The sequence below is a fragment of the Ochlerotatus camptorhynchus genome, unplaced genomic scaffold (assembly GCF_037179485.1).
Source record: "Ochlerotatus camptorhynchus isolate MF236.1 unplaced genomic scaffold, CSIRO-AGI_Acam_v1.1 ptg000185l, whole genome shotgun sequence".
Taxonomy (NCBI): Eukaryota; Metazoa; Arthropoda; class Insecta; order Diptera; family Culicidae; genus Ochlerotatus; species Ochlerotatus camptorhynchus.
The window spans coordinates 439,775-453,904 of NW_027040675.1; the positions used below are offsets into that span (position 1 = coordinate 439,775).

General features: G+C 47.3%; 1 protein-coding gene across 2 annotated transcripts in view; it reads right to left on the reverse strand.

The window, feature by feature from the left end:
* Nucleotides 1-453: 453 nt before the first annotated feature.
* Nucleotides 454-14,130, reverse strand: part of Eip93F (Ecdysone-induced protein 93F) — a 574,027-nt gene continuing 560,350 nt past the window's right edge. For both annotated transcript variants that reach the window (XM_065223166.1, XM_065223167.1), the window contains one exon: nucleotides 454-8,630. In XM_065223166.1, the coding sequence (XP_065079238.1) occupies nucleotides 5,864-8,630 (2,767 nt within the window). In that variant the 3' untranslated portion in view covers nucleotides 454-5,863. The remainder of the gene's footprint in view (nucleotides 8,631-14,130) is intronic.

Consider the following 14,130-nt stretch of genomic DNA (forward strand, 5'->3'; position numbering starts at 1 on the left):
TTTGACGCTTTCTAAACCCTGATGGCCGCTATTTTGGATTCCAAAGTGGTATTTGATACCGATTTTCGGCATCTACACGTTGTCCCCGTTCCGAGCTTAACCATATTGTATGGTATTTGATATATTGGCGTCCAACATAGCGTCGGTTATCGACTTTCGGCATCCACGCGTTGTCCCCGTTCCTAAAATACCCATATCTTAGGGTATTTAACACTTTCTGAATCCTGTTGGCCGCCATATTGGAGTCCAAAATAACGTCGGATATCGATTTTTGACATCTACGCGTTTTTCCCGTTCCTAAAATACCCATATTTTAGGGTATTTGACACTTCCGAAAACCAATTGTTACTATTTTTAATTCCAAAATGGCGTTGGATATCGATTTTCGGCACCTTCGCGTCGTAGCCGTTCCGAAAATACCCATTTTGAATTAGTATTTTGTAGGGTATTTGAGACTTTTCGACCCCGATGGCCGCCATTTTGGACTCCATAATACATATAATCCGGATGCCATCCCTATCGGCAACCGATATTGTGCGGATACTATATTTGCATGCTCGACGACGCGATGCGTGACAAGTCAAATGAGCCCGCATTGAAGTGAAAGTGGAAAAAAACGAAGGAAGCAGTTTTCGAATCATTCATTGCGTCAATTGAAACAATCCTATCACCATGGAGCATCTCAACGACTTCGATTTGCACCAAATCGTTGGATGTCAACACGGGCAACCCTTCCAACTTTACGGCAAGCAGTGGAGAAGGTCGAAAGTTTCCAATATCTTGGCAGTCAAATAGCGTCGGACGGCGCTTTGCGAGTTCATAAAACGTATGGAGATCAAACCAGATAAGTCAACGCACCAAAATCCGAACTTTCAACTCGAACGTGAAATCTGGGTGTCAGCGGAGAACGTACAGAAGCTGCAGGTCTTCATCAACCGATGCCTGCGGTATATAATTCGTGCCTGGTGGCCTCTCAACTGGATCTCGAGTGCCGAGCTCCATGGTCGATGTCATCAAAAGCCGATGGCAACAGAAATTCGACGGGACGGAAACGAAATCTTCAAGCAAGCGCTGAATTGGAATCCGGCAGGACATCGCAGCACAGGCAAACCCAGGAGCTCATGGCGGCGGAGCCTCAACAAGGAAATAAAGCAAGTCGAGAGGAATCTGACCTGGGCCTGGGTCAAGAAAAAAGCGAGCAGCCGCCCAGGATGGAAGTCTTTCACGTTAAGTAAGTTTGATATAGCGAGACTATTCACAACGTGTAAAGTTGAAGCTGACAGTTGAATCGACGCAAACATGATTCCGTTGCACCTCGTTTTCTTAGAAAGAGAAGGCATAGTTGGCTCTTATACTCTTCACCGATTGCACAACGCCAAAATGGCCTTGGAATCGTTCAAACGGCGTGTCAACTCTTATTGGCTTTGACGGCACCGTCGAATAATCGTCTCTTCTAGCAAAGATTGACAGTTTCTTGTGGGAATTTTTCGACGGAGTGAAAGGATAGTACGTAGTCCGTCATTTTTCACGAACAGTCTGACGTTTACCTATGGATTTTGCCATAGAAGTAAAGAGCTACAGAGTCACCGTCAATGCCAATAGGCCTCCAAAAGCGAACATCTTGAAAAAAAAGGCTTAGTGAGGTCGATTCCAAAATTTGTCACTGTAAGGTGGTAGACCTTTTTGACGTTTAATCGCCTTTCTCTATCTAGCTCACAGGGATGAATGCAGGGGAAACATGTCAGAAGGGTCTAACTCGAAACGTAAACAATGACTTGGATCGTCGGTTTCTTATGAATGACAACAGACCCACTCAAACTAACTAAATCATCTGTCAGAACAATGTTTGTTTTATGAGATGGTGTAGTCAAATTCCTGTGGGTGTGTGGTCATTCAAGAGAAATTGACGCTCAAAGTCATTGTTTACATTTCGAGTTATACCCTTCTGACATGTTTCCTCTGAATGGGTGATTTGTTTTCCCACTAATCTGTTCCCCTCTTGGTCGCGGCCCTTCAATTTAAATGGTGCATTAGTGTGCGAAAGAAGTGTTAAGACGCTTATATTTTTCCAATGAATTGAACTACTTTCATCAAATATTTTTAAAAATTTGGAATCTTTAATATAATACGTCTATTGACTTTTTAACCCTCTGTCGAATCACAGATAAACGATTACCTACTCCTACTTATTTCAGCTATATGATCATCTCGTGTTTCAGACCATTCAGAACGGTATTTTTTGAAGATCACTGTTTTTGAACTCTTGGACCGATGGCAGTGGATACAGAAACATGGTCGCATCGTAGCTCCAGTGGACGGGAAAAGCCATCTCATGGAGCGCTACTAGTGTTCCTTGGCTGATGAGAGTGCGTGAGAAATAATCCTCCAGCCCGGCAAACTACTTTGGGTGCAGTATTGCAGCCGGCATGGATTGGTGGCCAACACGATTCTCGTGTAGCGTTTCTTCCAATCTCCAATCAGGCATTCCGGAAGCGGTGTACGCAAGAGTATGTTTGCTGCCATGGGATCCTCACTCGACGGTACTAACAACAGATGTCACCCAGTGCCCAAAAGCGCCTCTTCCTTGGCCTCTTCAAAACGTACATTCGTACATAAAGGGTGTTCCACATTACCCATTGGGTATGTTCTCTTGAAAATTTGGGTAGAAGTAGTTTAGAGTCTATTGTTTACACTGCATTTTTATCGCTGTCAGTTTTTCGAATGTTGAAAAAAATGGCGTCATCCGAAAAGCAAAGTCGTGATTTGATTTTGCATCGAACGGAAGGAGAAATGCGGTCAGAATGGATGTTCTATTAGTGATCAGGATCACAAGCGTGTCGTGAAAGCGTTTAAGCGGAATCCCAATGCTTCGGTCAGGGATGTGGCCAAAAAGTTGAATCTGTCCAAGTCTTTCGTTCCGAGAGCCAAGGACCGGGAGGGACTGCATACGTACAAAGTGCAGAAGGCTCCAAATCGTGACGAACGGCAAAATACGGGCCCGGAAACTGTACACCCAGATGCTGACGAAGCCTCATTGTCTCATCATGGATGATGCGGCTTACATCAAGGCGGACTTCCGGCAGCTTCCGGGGCTAGTGTTCTTCACCGCCCAGCACAAGTTTGATGTTCCGGAGGAAGTAAGGAAGCAGATACTTTCAAAGTTTGCCAAGAAATACATGATTTGGCAAGCGATCTGCTCATGTGACTACCGGGACTGTAAACGAGGAGATCTACCTCAAGGAGTGTCTACAGAAGCGTCTGCTTCCTCTGTTGAAGCAACACGAGGGCCCTACGATCTTCTGGTCGGATCTAGCTTCGTGCCACTATTCAAATGTTTTACTGGAGTCACTTTCGTACCCAAGGACATGAACCCCCCCCCCAACGCACCGGAAGTAAGGCCCATCGAAAAATACTGGGCTATTATGAAGCAGGCACTACGGAAGCATCCCAAGGAGGTCAAATCTGAGACATGAAGAAAAAGTGGGTTTCCGAACAAAAGAAGCTGCAGCCAGATGTTGGTCAACTAGGTAATTTTCTACAGCGTTTTTTCCGTGATGCAATTTGATGTATGACACCCTTTATAGGTTATATTGTTGTTAATCTTGGCAAGGTTTCGATCCTTCTCCGGGTCAACCGGTTAACATCGTCATTGAATAACATTTAGCATTTCGTGACGACAGGTTTCGGCAACAGCACCTGGTACCAGTCTCGGGTGTACTCCTACTTGACAGCTCGGTCCTTGCCAGTAGGTTTGGGTTCCCATTGTCTGGCAAGAACCTTTGGCTCACTTCGTTGTACCGGTACCGGAGTACGTCGAAGGCATTTATGGTGTCAATATCATCCAAACCGGTGTTGTATGCCTCCTTGATCCACTATCGGTAGTCAACTGGAACGGCTCCAAGGATCTTGGCTCATTGCTTTGTTTGGATTTGACTCTACCGAGGGGCAGTACAAGTGCAAAAAGCAAAGGCAAATAATGAAGGCTTTAATTGAGAGCAAAAATTTCAATCCCATACCTCACCGTTTGCACTTTTGAAATCTGCATTATCAAGCCTATTTTCAAGATGGCCATATAATCTTGAAACGCCAACAATTGCTCAGTCAAGGAACAATGGCCTAGAAAAACTCCAAGATGACAAGACTACACCAAAATAGTCCTGAAATTAAATGATAGAAGCCCCGAAAATGCCAAAGCTACTTTTGAAATTGTCCAAATAACCCATTAATTGAAAAATTGGCATTGCAATTTGTAAATTATCATGAAATGCCAATCTATTTGTGGAAGTAAGATTTAGATTAAGGGCTTCTAATTAGCCTAAGCAAAATTCAAATGCGTCCAACCAAGAAGCCCACGTATGAGCAGCCTTGATTTACAATTTTCTGAATTTCCCAGTTCAGTTTTAAATAAACTCTAATTAATTTATTTTTCCGAAAAAAATCTCTCCAATCGAACCCACCTTGATTCGGTGCGGTTGACGCATCAAAGCAACCGCTGTAAAAAAAAAACCAACGCCTACCTACACAGGAAAAAATCGACCCTATGACAATCTCTGCTCCCAGACTGCCCTTTGTCGCCCCGTCGTCGTCGTCGTCAATCGGTTCAAAGGAGCAGTCAGCAGCTCCCGTTAGCTCCATTTGATAGCCGGGCTCTGATATGACAAATGCAGATTAATTAATCCATTTTTTTTAAATGTTCGCTTCGTGTTTTTTTTTCGCTGACCGCCCGTCAGGGGAATAATTTTTATTGCACTGTTGTGCTGGTGCTTGTGTGCGTACGATGATGGAAGTAATTTAGCCCTGATGGCACCCAATGCGCTTCAATTTGTTGATTGGCAAATCAAAAATCAATTGTGTCAACCGCCGCGGCGTGGAGCTCGATCTGTTGGGGACACGCAATCGTTTGTTGTTCCAAACCCTCACTCTTCTACCTTCTTTGACAGCCTTCGTTTTTCATCAACATAAAACAAAAAAAAAAAATGGGAAACGGGTATTATTGGCCTAAAATGTTAAGGTTAATCGGCCGGGCCGAAATTTAAACCTTGATGTTTAACCGTTACCTATCGTATCTGCTTCAGATGTTGCCTATGTGTAAAATGATAAAAAATCTTCCGTGCTTTCCTGGTCTCAAAAATAATCATCATCACACGCTTCCGTCCGCGTTTCGTATTATAAAAATCAGACTTCCTGTATTCGACACTGTACTGTATGTCTGTTTCATCTTCTTCTTCTTCTTCTACTACTATTTTCAAGTGTTGTTGCTTCTGTTTAGCTGTTGTTCAGGGAGGGAGGGATGGAGCAGTCCGAAAGATGCGATTTTCTGTCGTTTTTGTTTTTGCATTCTGCATTCTGTGTATTGGTGAAAGGGAGGAATTTTACAAGAGCCTATTTGTCGATTGTCAAAAAACTTGCGTCTTCTTCTTTTTCTTCTTCTTCTTAATCTTTAAAAATTCTCATTTTTGCTAGTTTTCGCGATTTTCCTTCTTCACTAAATCATTATCATCTTCATCATCATCATCTCTTGATTTCGCTATTTTGATTCTCCGTTTTCTGGGTTGCTTTGTTGCCGCTCAGTTTTGAAAGAGTTGGCTATGCTCTCTTTCGTTTTTGCGTTCGCGCACACACACACACGGGCGCCCTCGCTTTCGAGTGCGTGCGTGAGTGAGTGGATAAAAACTGTGTTAACACTTGCCCAATAAATTGCAATCATCTCCTTCTCGACTATACCTTTGTTACCACTTATTCACTTTAACTACAATAATAATATTTGAACTACATCTCTGCTGTTTTTTTTTTTTTTTTAGATTTTCTAACCTAGAAATGTGTGGGAGCGCCACAGCAGCAGCGCCTCTGGTGGCAGTCACTTCTATGATGAGCTGCCGTCATCGGTTGGCAGCTTGGTAACGAGCCGTTGCGAGAGAAGGTGGTGATGGTGCTGCTGCTGCTCGCTAACGGATGGTGATAGTTCGTCCTTACCGCCGTTGTGTTGATCTTCCATCGACGTCCGGATTTGGGAATGCGCCGCGGACATCGATGTGAGGTCCTCACGTAGCTTGATGAGGTTCTCGACTGCCAGGTTACCCTTGGCTAGCAGTTCCGCTCGATGGCTCTCGAAATCGCTGGAGGTATTGAGATGTCGCTGTTGTTGCTGATGGTGCTGCTGCTGCTGCTGCTGATGCTGCTGGAGGTGATGGTCGTTGAAGCTGACGGAACCGAGTTTGCTACCGGTCGACGAGGTGGACGACGCACTGGGACTGGCCCGTTCCCGTTTGATGATCTCCGGTAGGAAGTTGAGCGGACTGGTGGCACTGCGCTTGGCGCCGACCTTGGCAAGAAGGGCTGCTGAGGGATCTTCCGACCCCGAGGACTGTCCCGACGACGACCGGAGGCTGTTGTTCTTCATCAACTGATCGAACAGCGCCCCGTGATGCATCTCACCCGGTTTCTTGTCCAAACTGTGCCGAATGATATCATCCAACAACGACCCGTTCGTACTCGTGCCGTCGTATATACTTTCGGCAAGCTCGCGAGCCGTTTTCGGTCCTCCTCCGCTGCCGCCACTATTATTACTCACCGCACCGGACAATTTGCTTGCCTGCTGCTGCTGTTCCTGCTGAAACCTCTGCATGATCGGCGATGCGAAAATGTTTTCACCCGAACCGCCACTAGATCCACCGGCTCCTCCCACCGCACCCGGTTGCCGACCGAAATCCATCGGTAGCCCGGAGAATCCAGCCGCTGGATGTGGCCACAGGAATGGTGATGCATAAGGTAGCTGCGGAGTCATCGCCGGATCGAACATCGGCATCTTCAATCCACCGTTCGGGGACGCTCCCGGATACTGGTTCTTCATCTGCTGCGTCTTTGCACTTGACCCCATTCCCATGTTCTTGCTTTTATCCATGCTCCTCATGCTACTGGTGCCGCCCAATTCGGTCTTCAACCCATCCAAGCCGGGTTGTGGTTTTGGTTCTCGCTTCCGTGGCCTCATCAAATGCCGTTCCTTAACCTTGTACTCCAGAGTGGAATGTGGAACGCCGTAATAGCTGCCCGCCCGATGCACCGACATTTCGCCTCGCTGCACCGCCTTGACTGCTTCCACCAGGCTGTCCCGGTCGTAGTTCCTATACTTGCCGCGCTTTGGTCTCGTTCCTTTGCCACCGGTGCCGGTGTTGGCCAGCTGCTGGGCAGTCAACTGGCTGATGTTGGGATTGGTGCCGAAGCGGGAAATGTCCGTACCGCCCAGATTCTTGATGACCGAAATGGTTGGCCGTTTGTTGTACTGCTGCTCCATCGATTCCATCTGCTGTTTGAGCAGATCGGACTGGTGATGTTGTTGGAAGTTTTTGCTGATACTCCGGGCTATTACGTCACTGATGGATAGCTTTCCGCCGAGTAGGCTGGGTGGCGATTGGGAATTACTTCGGGGCCGGATGCCGCCCATAGGTGGCGCTATCACGGACATGTGGTTTGGTGGTTGGGCAGAGGTCGGTTGCTGGGGACTAGCTGTGTGTACTGGTCTTGGGGTGGAGCTGTTGGTGCTGGGACCAGGTCCGCCGACCAAGCTGCTGAGATCGCGTACCGAGGGTGCGCTGTTGATCGGCGGCGAGGGAGTGGAGAGGTTGTGATGGTCACCGTTTTTACTGGCTGCTAGCAGTGCGGCAGTGGTCGGTAGCGGTGCCTGCCCGGGGACTGGCTTGTAGGACGGAATTTTCAGTATTACCTGCGAATCGTCACTTCCGCCATCGTTCAGGTCCATGGAGGAGGTGGTTGTCTCCGGTGTACCGGACGCCGTTCGCGACTTGCTTTGCTGATGCTGTTGGAGGTACGGGAATAGCCGTGGATCGATCGGCTGACCGTTGTTCAGGGTCGGAGTGCTCGCATTGGGTCGCTGCGGTTCGTTGCTGCTGGCGGCCTTTTTGATCTGCTCGGCGATCAATTCCTGTTGCTGGATTAGCTTCTTTAGCAGTTCGGGAAGCGTTGCGAGAGCTGCTTGGGCAGCTGACGCTTCATCCGGATTACCGGTTTGTGCGGCTGTGTTCGTTAGCCGCGGAAGGGAGCCCGCCAGCAGAAGGCTTTGCAGCTGATACAAGATGTTCGTGTCGATCAAACTGTTGGCAGCGGCTGCCAGTGGAGATGACTGTGGCGTTGCCGTCTGCAGTGCGGATGCTTGCTGAGGGGTTTGCGGCTGCTGAATGGGTTTCAACATCGGTGGTTCCGGCGTTGGCTGCTGCTGGGGTGGCGTCGACGGAGCGGAGGTAGGCTCGTGTTTCGCAGTGCTACTGCTGCCACCGTACAGGTGGAGATACGCTTCGGCGATGGCCTGCTGTTGTTTGAACTTCATTTGGTAGGCGTCCTGCTTGCTGCTGCTGCCGACGTCGTCTTCGAGCGAGTCCTTGTCGTCGTCGTCGTCGTCGTCCAGCGCCGACAGGGGCATGTTGTGCAGCATTTCGCGCTTGTGTTCCATCGCCAGCTTGTAGACCTTGTTGCGGAGGGTCGACCGTGGGATGCCGTACTGGACCGCGGCCCGCCGGGTGCCCAACTTCCCATTCAGGATGTCCTGCAGTGCGCTCTGCAGTTCGTCCTCGGTGTAGGTCCGCCGGCCGCCGATCGGCGAGAGGCGCGGCTTGGCCCTGCGAAAAAAAAGGGAGAAGGAGAAAGTGTTTGGTTTTAGTACGTGAGTTAAACACGGAAGCGTAGTTCAATGGAGAATGGTTGTATCATTATTAAAGTATAATTTAGTAGATTATAGAAACCGCTGCTGACAAACAGGCAAGCAGCCCAGACTAAATAATGTATCTGAAAGCACACTAGCTGGAGACTCGGATTTTGACCACGATAAACTAAAGCTCTCTAGTAAAAGTATGGATGACTGTCACCACACATCTGAAAAAAGTTGTTCCAATCGAGCAATGTAGTGCATTTTGACAGTTCGATTGGAACAACTTTTGACAGTCGTCCATACTTTTACTTAGAGGACTTTAGGATACATTAGTTCTCATATTGTTCAAATTTGGGGAATTCCGTCGAAGGAACATAAGGAAACATTGTTACATTCAGGAATCCTGTCCTAGGACCTTCTTTTAATTTCAGGGCACTTCGTTGTTATTTGATGGCCTTTCCATAGTTCTGGGAATTACATACAAGCTCTGGAAAAGTCGCGGAAAATCAACGAGAAACGTAGAAATGTAGAAAATTTTGAAGGAGTTTAGCTAATTTCGTAGCACTTGACGCGAATTTCTAGGAACTGCGCATGCTTCAGGCGTCTTCGTTCCAGTTTGGGGAACTTCGGAGCAGTTTGTTAGAGATCATTTTACTACAAGAAAGCTCAATGAACTTCCTGGAAGTTTTTTGAACTTCGTTAAATATCAGGGAACTTCCCAGATGTGCGTGGATATTCATAGAAAATGATGAAGGTTTTCCTGGACGTTCAGTGAATTTCATAGACATTCTAAGATCATTGTAGAATTAGGTGAGTTTGGAACAAAAATATGGAACTTCGTAGAAATTAAGGATATGTTTGCATATGTTCAGGGAACGGATGTTCTCTCAGGTATTATTCCTAGACGGCTGGTTGGCTCTGCTTGAATTGCTTCAGAATTAAGCACCACGTGCATGAATGCAAAGGAAGTTCATGTCGGAAATGTGGCCGTTGGAACCACACACTGCTTCACGAATCTGATTCTTCATCGTTGACCACAAACTCTGGAACTCGATCAACATCTGTTCCGTCTACTTCGTTGATCAATTCGTTAGTTGGGACTGTCTCTTTGTCGAACCTCCGAGCAAGTCAATACGTTCGCTACACGGCAGTTGGACGCCCATGGAAACTCGATCGACTGCAGAATTTTGCTCGATTGTGGGTCAATGCACAATTTGATCACCTCAAATATTGTGAATGGGTTGAAGCTACCGAGATCAAATGCAAACGTCTGTATTGTAGGTGTTTCTAGGACACCACAAATAATCAAGAGCAAGGTCAGAACAACGATCCGCTCTCATGTCCGATGCCTTTTTCAATCTAGAGTGCCTGGTCATGAAAAAGGTCACAACTGATTTGCCGATACGATTATTTCAGGTAGCGAGCGAATCCCAGCAGATGTAGTAATGGCTGATCATTCGTTCAATCGATCGCGACGAATCGATATGCTGTTGGGAGACCATTTTTTGATGGGTAGTTGGAGGTGCAGTAACCGAACAGCAAGCAGAGCAATCTTCCGTGAACCATTGTGGAGTTGTAACAAACCAAGCGTTGAGTGAGCAGATCAGCAAGTTCTGGGAAACGGAGGCAATACCCGAACCACGTAAGATGACCGAAGAAGAGCAAGCAGCTGAACAAAGCTTCAAGGATACTTGCCGTAGACTTTCAGACGGACGGTACGAAGTTGGAATTCCGCTAAAGAAGAGCATCCGAGAGCTAGGCGACAGTGAGAAGATGGCATTGCGCTGATTTGTACAGGTCGACAGGAGGTTGATTCACAACCCGAACGTTTACGAGCATTCATGGAAGACTACTATGAGCAAGGACACATGATCTAGATCAATCAGGCAGTTGATAGCGCTTACTTCATGCCTCACCACGCGGTGTTCAATCCGGCAAGCACAACAACCAAAACACGAGTTGTGTTCGATGCGTCGGTCATCACAACAACAGGAACCTCCTTGAACGATTTCCTCTACGTCGGTGCCGTGGTCCGAAGAAAGCTAGCTAATATTGCGCTGAGGTTCCGAATACCGAAGATCGCATTCACAGCTGACATAACGCAGATGTTCAGGCAGATTCTCATCAGGTTACTTGATCTCACGTACCAGCAAATTTTCTGGCAATCACATCCAGATGCTTTCTTGCAGGTGTACCAATTGGCAACGGTCACCTATGGCAATGCTTGTGCGCCCTTTCTGGTGACGCGGGTATTGGAGCAATTGTGCAAGGACGAGAATGAGCGTTTCCCCGACAACCTTGCAGACGTACTTTCGCGTGGCTTCCAACCTAGTGAGATGCGACACTGTGACCAATGGTGGACAGGACCGCCATTCCTGCGCAAGATAAATTCACCTTGGCCAATCCAACCACAACCCACACCTGCAGAGCAACTCCCGGAATCGAGATCCTGTTCGAGATCGAGAGCAAGTTCCGGAAAATGCAACGAACAATGGCATGGGTACTACGATTCATCGACCACATTCGAAAGAAAAATCGAAAGGAGCACCGATTCGGAGGATTGACCTTCCAAGAACTTCAACAATCAACGTTGGGCCTCACCAGCATCGGTCAACGAGAAGCCTTCTCCTATGAAATCAACCGTCTGAAATCTGGAAAGGTAGTTCATAGTAAAAGCAAATTAATCACGATTTCTGTGTTTCTAGACCAATTTCACTTTGCCGTCCTACGGGTCGGTGGAAGAATTCGTCTTGTCACGCAAGCTTTGGCCCGATCGTATCACATTGAACTCATACACGCTCCACCACAAATGCTTCTTGTAACGATGCGACGTCGCCATACTGTTCGTAGCGTCATCCGAAATTGTGTCACTTGCTTCAGGGCGAAGCCGACCGTGACGCAGCAAATGATGGGTGACCTACCCAGATCACGTTTGGAAGAAGTCTACCCGTTTCTTAACGCGGGCGTCGACTTTTGTAGATCGATCTACATTTGCCAACACAACAGGCGATCTACCGTCACCTACAAGGCGTATGTAGCAGTTAATGTATGTTTCGCTACACGAGCGATTCACTTGGAGCTAGTGGGTGATCTGACTGCTGATGCCTTTATTGCGGCCCTACAACGCTTCGTCTCCCGAAGAGGTAAATGTGCAAAACTGTTTTCCGATAACGGCCTTAATTTCTTCGGCAGCAAAAACAAGTCGAGGGAAATGTAAGACACTATCGAGTGGCACCTGATCCCACCTCACGCACCGCTTTTCGGCGCACTGTTGGAGGCCGGCGTGGGCTCTTCCAAATACCACCTGAAGCGCATTACTGGAACTGCCAACATGAACTTCGACGAGTACACAACCGTTCTTGCCCGCATCGAAGCCTTGCTAAACTCAAGGCCTATCACTGCACTATCGGAAGATCCTGATCATGCCAGTCCTCTCACCCCTGGACACTTCTTGCTGGAACGTCCACTGACTGATATCGCCGAATCAGTCGCGCTGGCAGCGGCAGACCCAGATGGTACACCACTTTTGGACTCACTGGTCGCAAGACTATGTAACGACGCTGCAGAACCGTACCTGTAAAGCCGGGCCAAATGGTGATCATCCGAGAAGACAATTTGCCGACGATGCCATGGAAACTTGGGAGAATCGAGGACGTATTCCCTGGTCAAGGCGGACTGGTGCGAGTAGCAAACGTGCAAACTGGAAGCAAGGTGATCCGACGACCGATTGTCCAGCTGTGTTTACTACCGATCGACGACAACAATGTGCACCCCGATGGTGAGCTCCACGCAGGCGACGACGACGACGACAACGATGAAGAACGAATAGATTGAAATCATCCTATTTCAATGGGGGCATCATGTTCAGTACTAAACGACCAAATAGGTAGCTAGGTAGAATGTTCGATGTAGAGAAGAGAGCAATTTTACGGTCTGACCCGAACACAGACTCTCTAGGGCAAGCTAGGAAAAAGGATTGAATAATCTTCAAACTTGGCTTTTGACCATCGCACGATACGGTCGTTTTTGTGTAGTCCACGCGTGCAGTTTTATAGTTCGTCCGAGTGTTCCGAGTTCCCCGTTTTCTGTGCGAACATACAGGTAGATTGGCAAGGAAATGTTCAAAAGACCTCCAGCTTATCGAGGATTTCAGTAAAGTGATGTAGACATTAAATCATGGCCCACTTAGTAATGGAACAAACTTTTTTGCCTATTACAGCACTCCTAGTGGACGTTTTCTGATGCTTTTGACGTCTACTTGTTGACAACAACATTGTATTTTTTCAGTTTATAAAACGCTCTTGTTTTGGAGACAGTCACCACGCAAGAGGAGCGTAGAAAAAAAAAATCGTGCGCAGTCACCTGGAAAATCCATCGTGGTCTGCGTCCAAGTTGGCTAAAGTGTTGAATTTTCCTAGAAAAACCATATGACGCGTTCTCAAAACGTACAGGGAAACCTTGACGACGAATCGGAAGCCTCAAAGTAAACGCCGGAGTGGAACTGCCAACCGTCAGCTCCATGGAAAGGTCGTGAGGTCTATCAGAAGCAACCCAGGTATGTTCAATCGCGATTTGAGTAAAAAGTATAATACCACCCATAGTACAGATCAGCGAATTCGCTACCGTGAAGACTTACAGATCACTCAAGTAGAATACCGTAGCTTAAACCCGTGCTCAAAAGCTGTAAGACAACCTGCTGACCAAATCCGGTGGGTGCATACTTGTGGATGATGAAACCTATGTGATGGCCGATGCCAACTTCGGACAGCTTCCAAGACCAAAATTTTAGAAGGCGAAGGCTCGACGAGGTGTCCCTGGCAGATTCAAATTTGTTTTTGTGGATGAATTCGCACGGAAATGTATGATCTGGCAGGGAATTTGCAGCTGTGATTCCTGCGACGAACCGACATGCCATAGGAACATTTTGTTTGTCCACAAACGGGTGATCGTGTCCTTGCTCATGACGTGACGCGATCGGATGAGTAGATGGCGGTAGTGTTTAACGTATTTTAAATATGGCGTCTTGGGCAAGAATTTGAATGAAGCTTGTATGAGCTGTCACGTTGGTTCGTCGGTGCTCGGAGGTTTACAAAATCGAATGTCTCCAGAAGCGAATTCTGCCCCCTCATCCAGTCACATGATGGTCCGGTGCCATTTTGGCCGGATCTTATGATTTGTCACTACAGCCGGGAAGTACAGCAATAGAACACTGACAACGGAGTCCAGTTTGTTCCGAAAACCCTCAATCCTCCCGATTGCCCCCAGTTCAGGCCCATTGAAAACTACTGGGCAATTATGAAGAGGAAACGGTAAAAGGTACAGTCATCCTAACGGCAGCTCAGATGATAAATTGGTGGGACAAAATTGCGCCGCTTGATGTGTCGTATCAAGGGAAAAGTTCGTGAATTCCTTCGAAACCACGAAAATTCAAATCCGAAATAGACACAACTGATGTTGTTCCAGTACTAAGT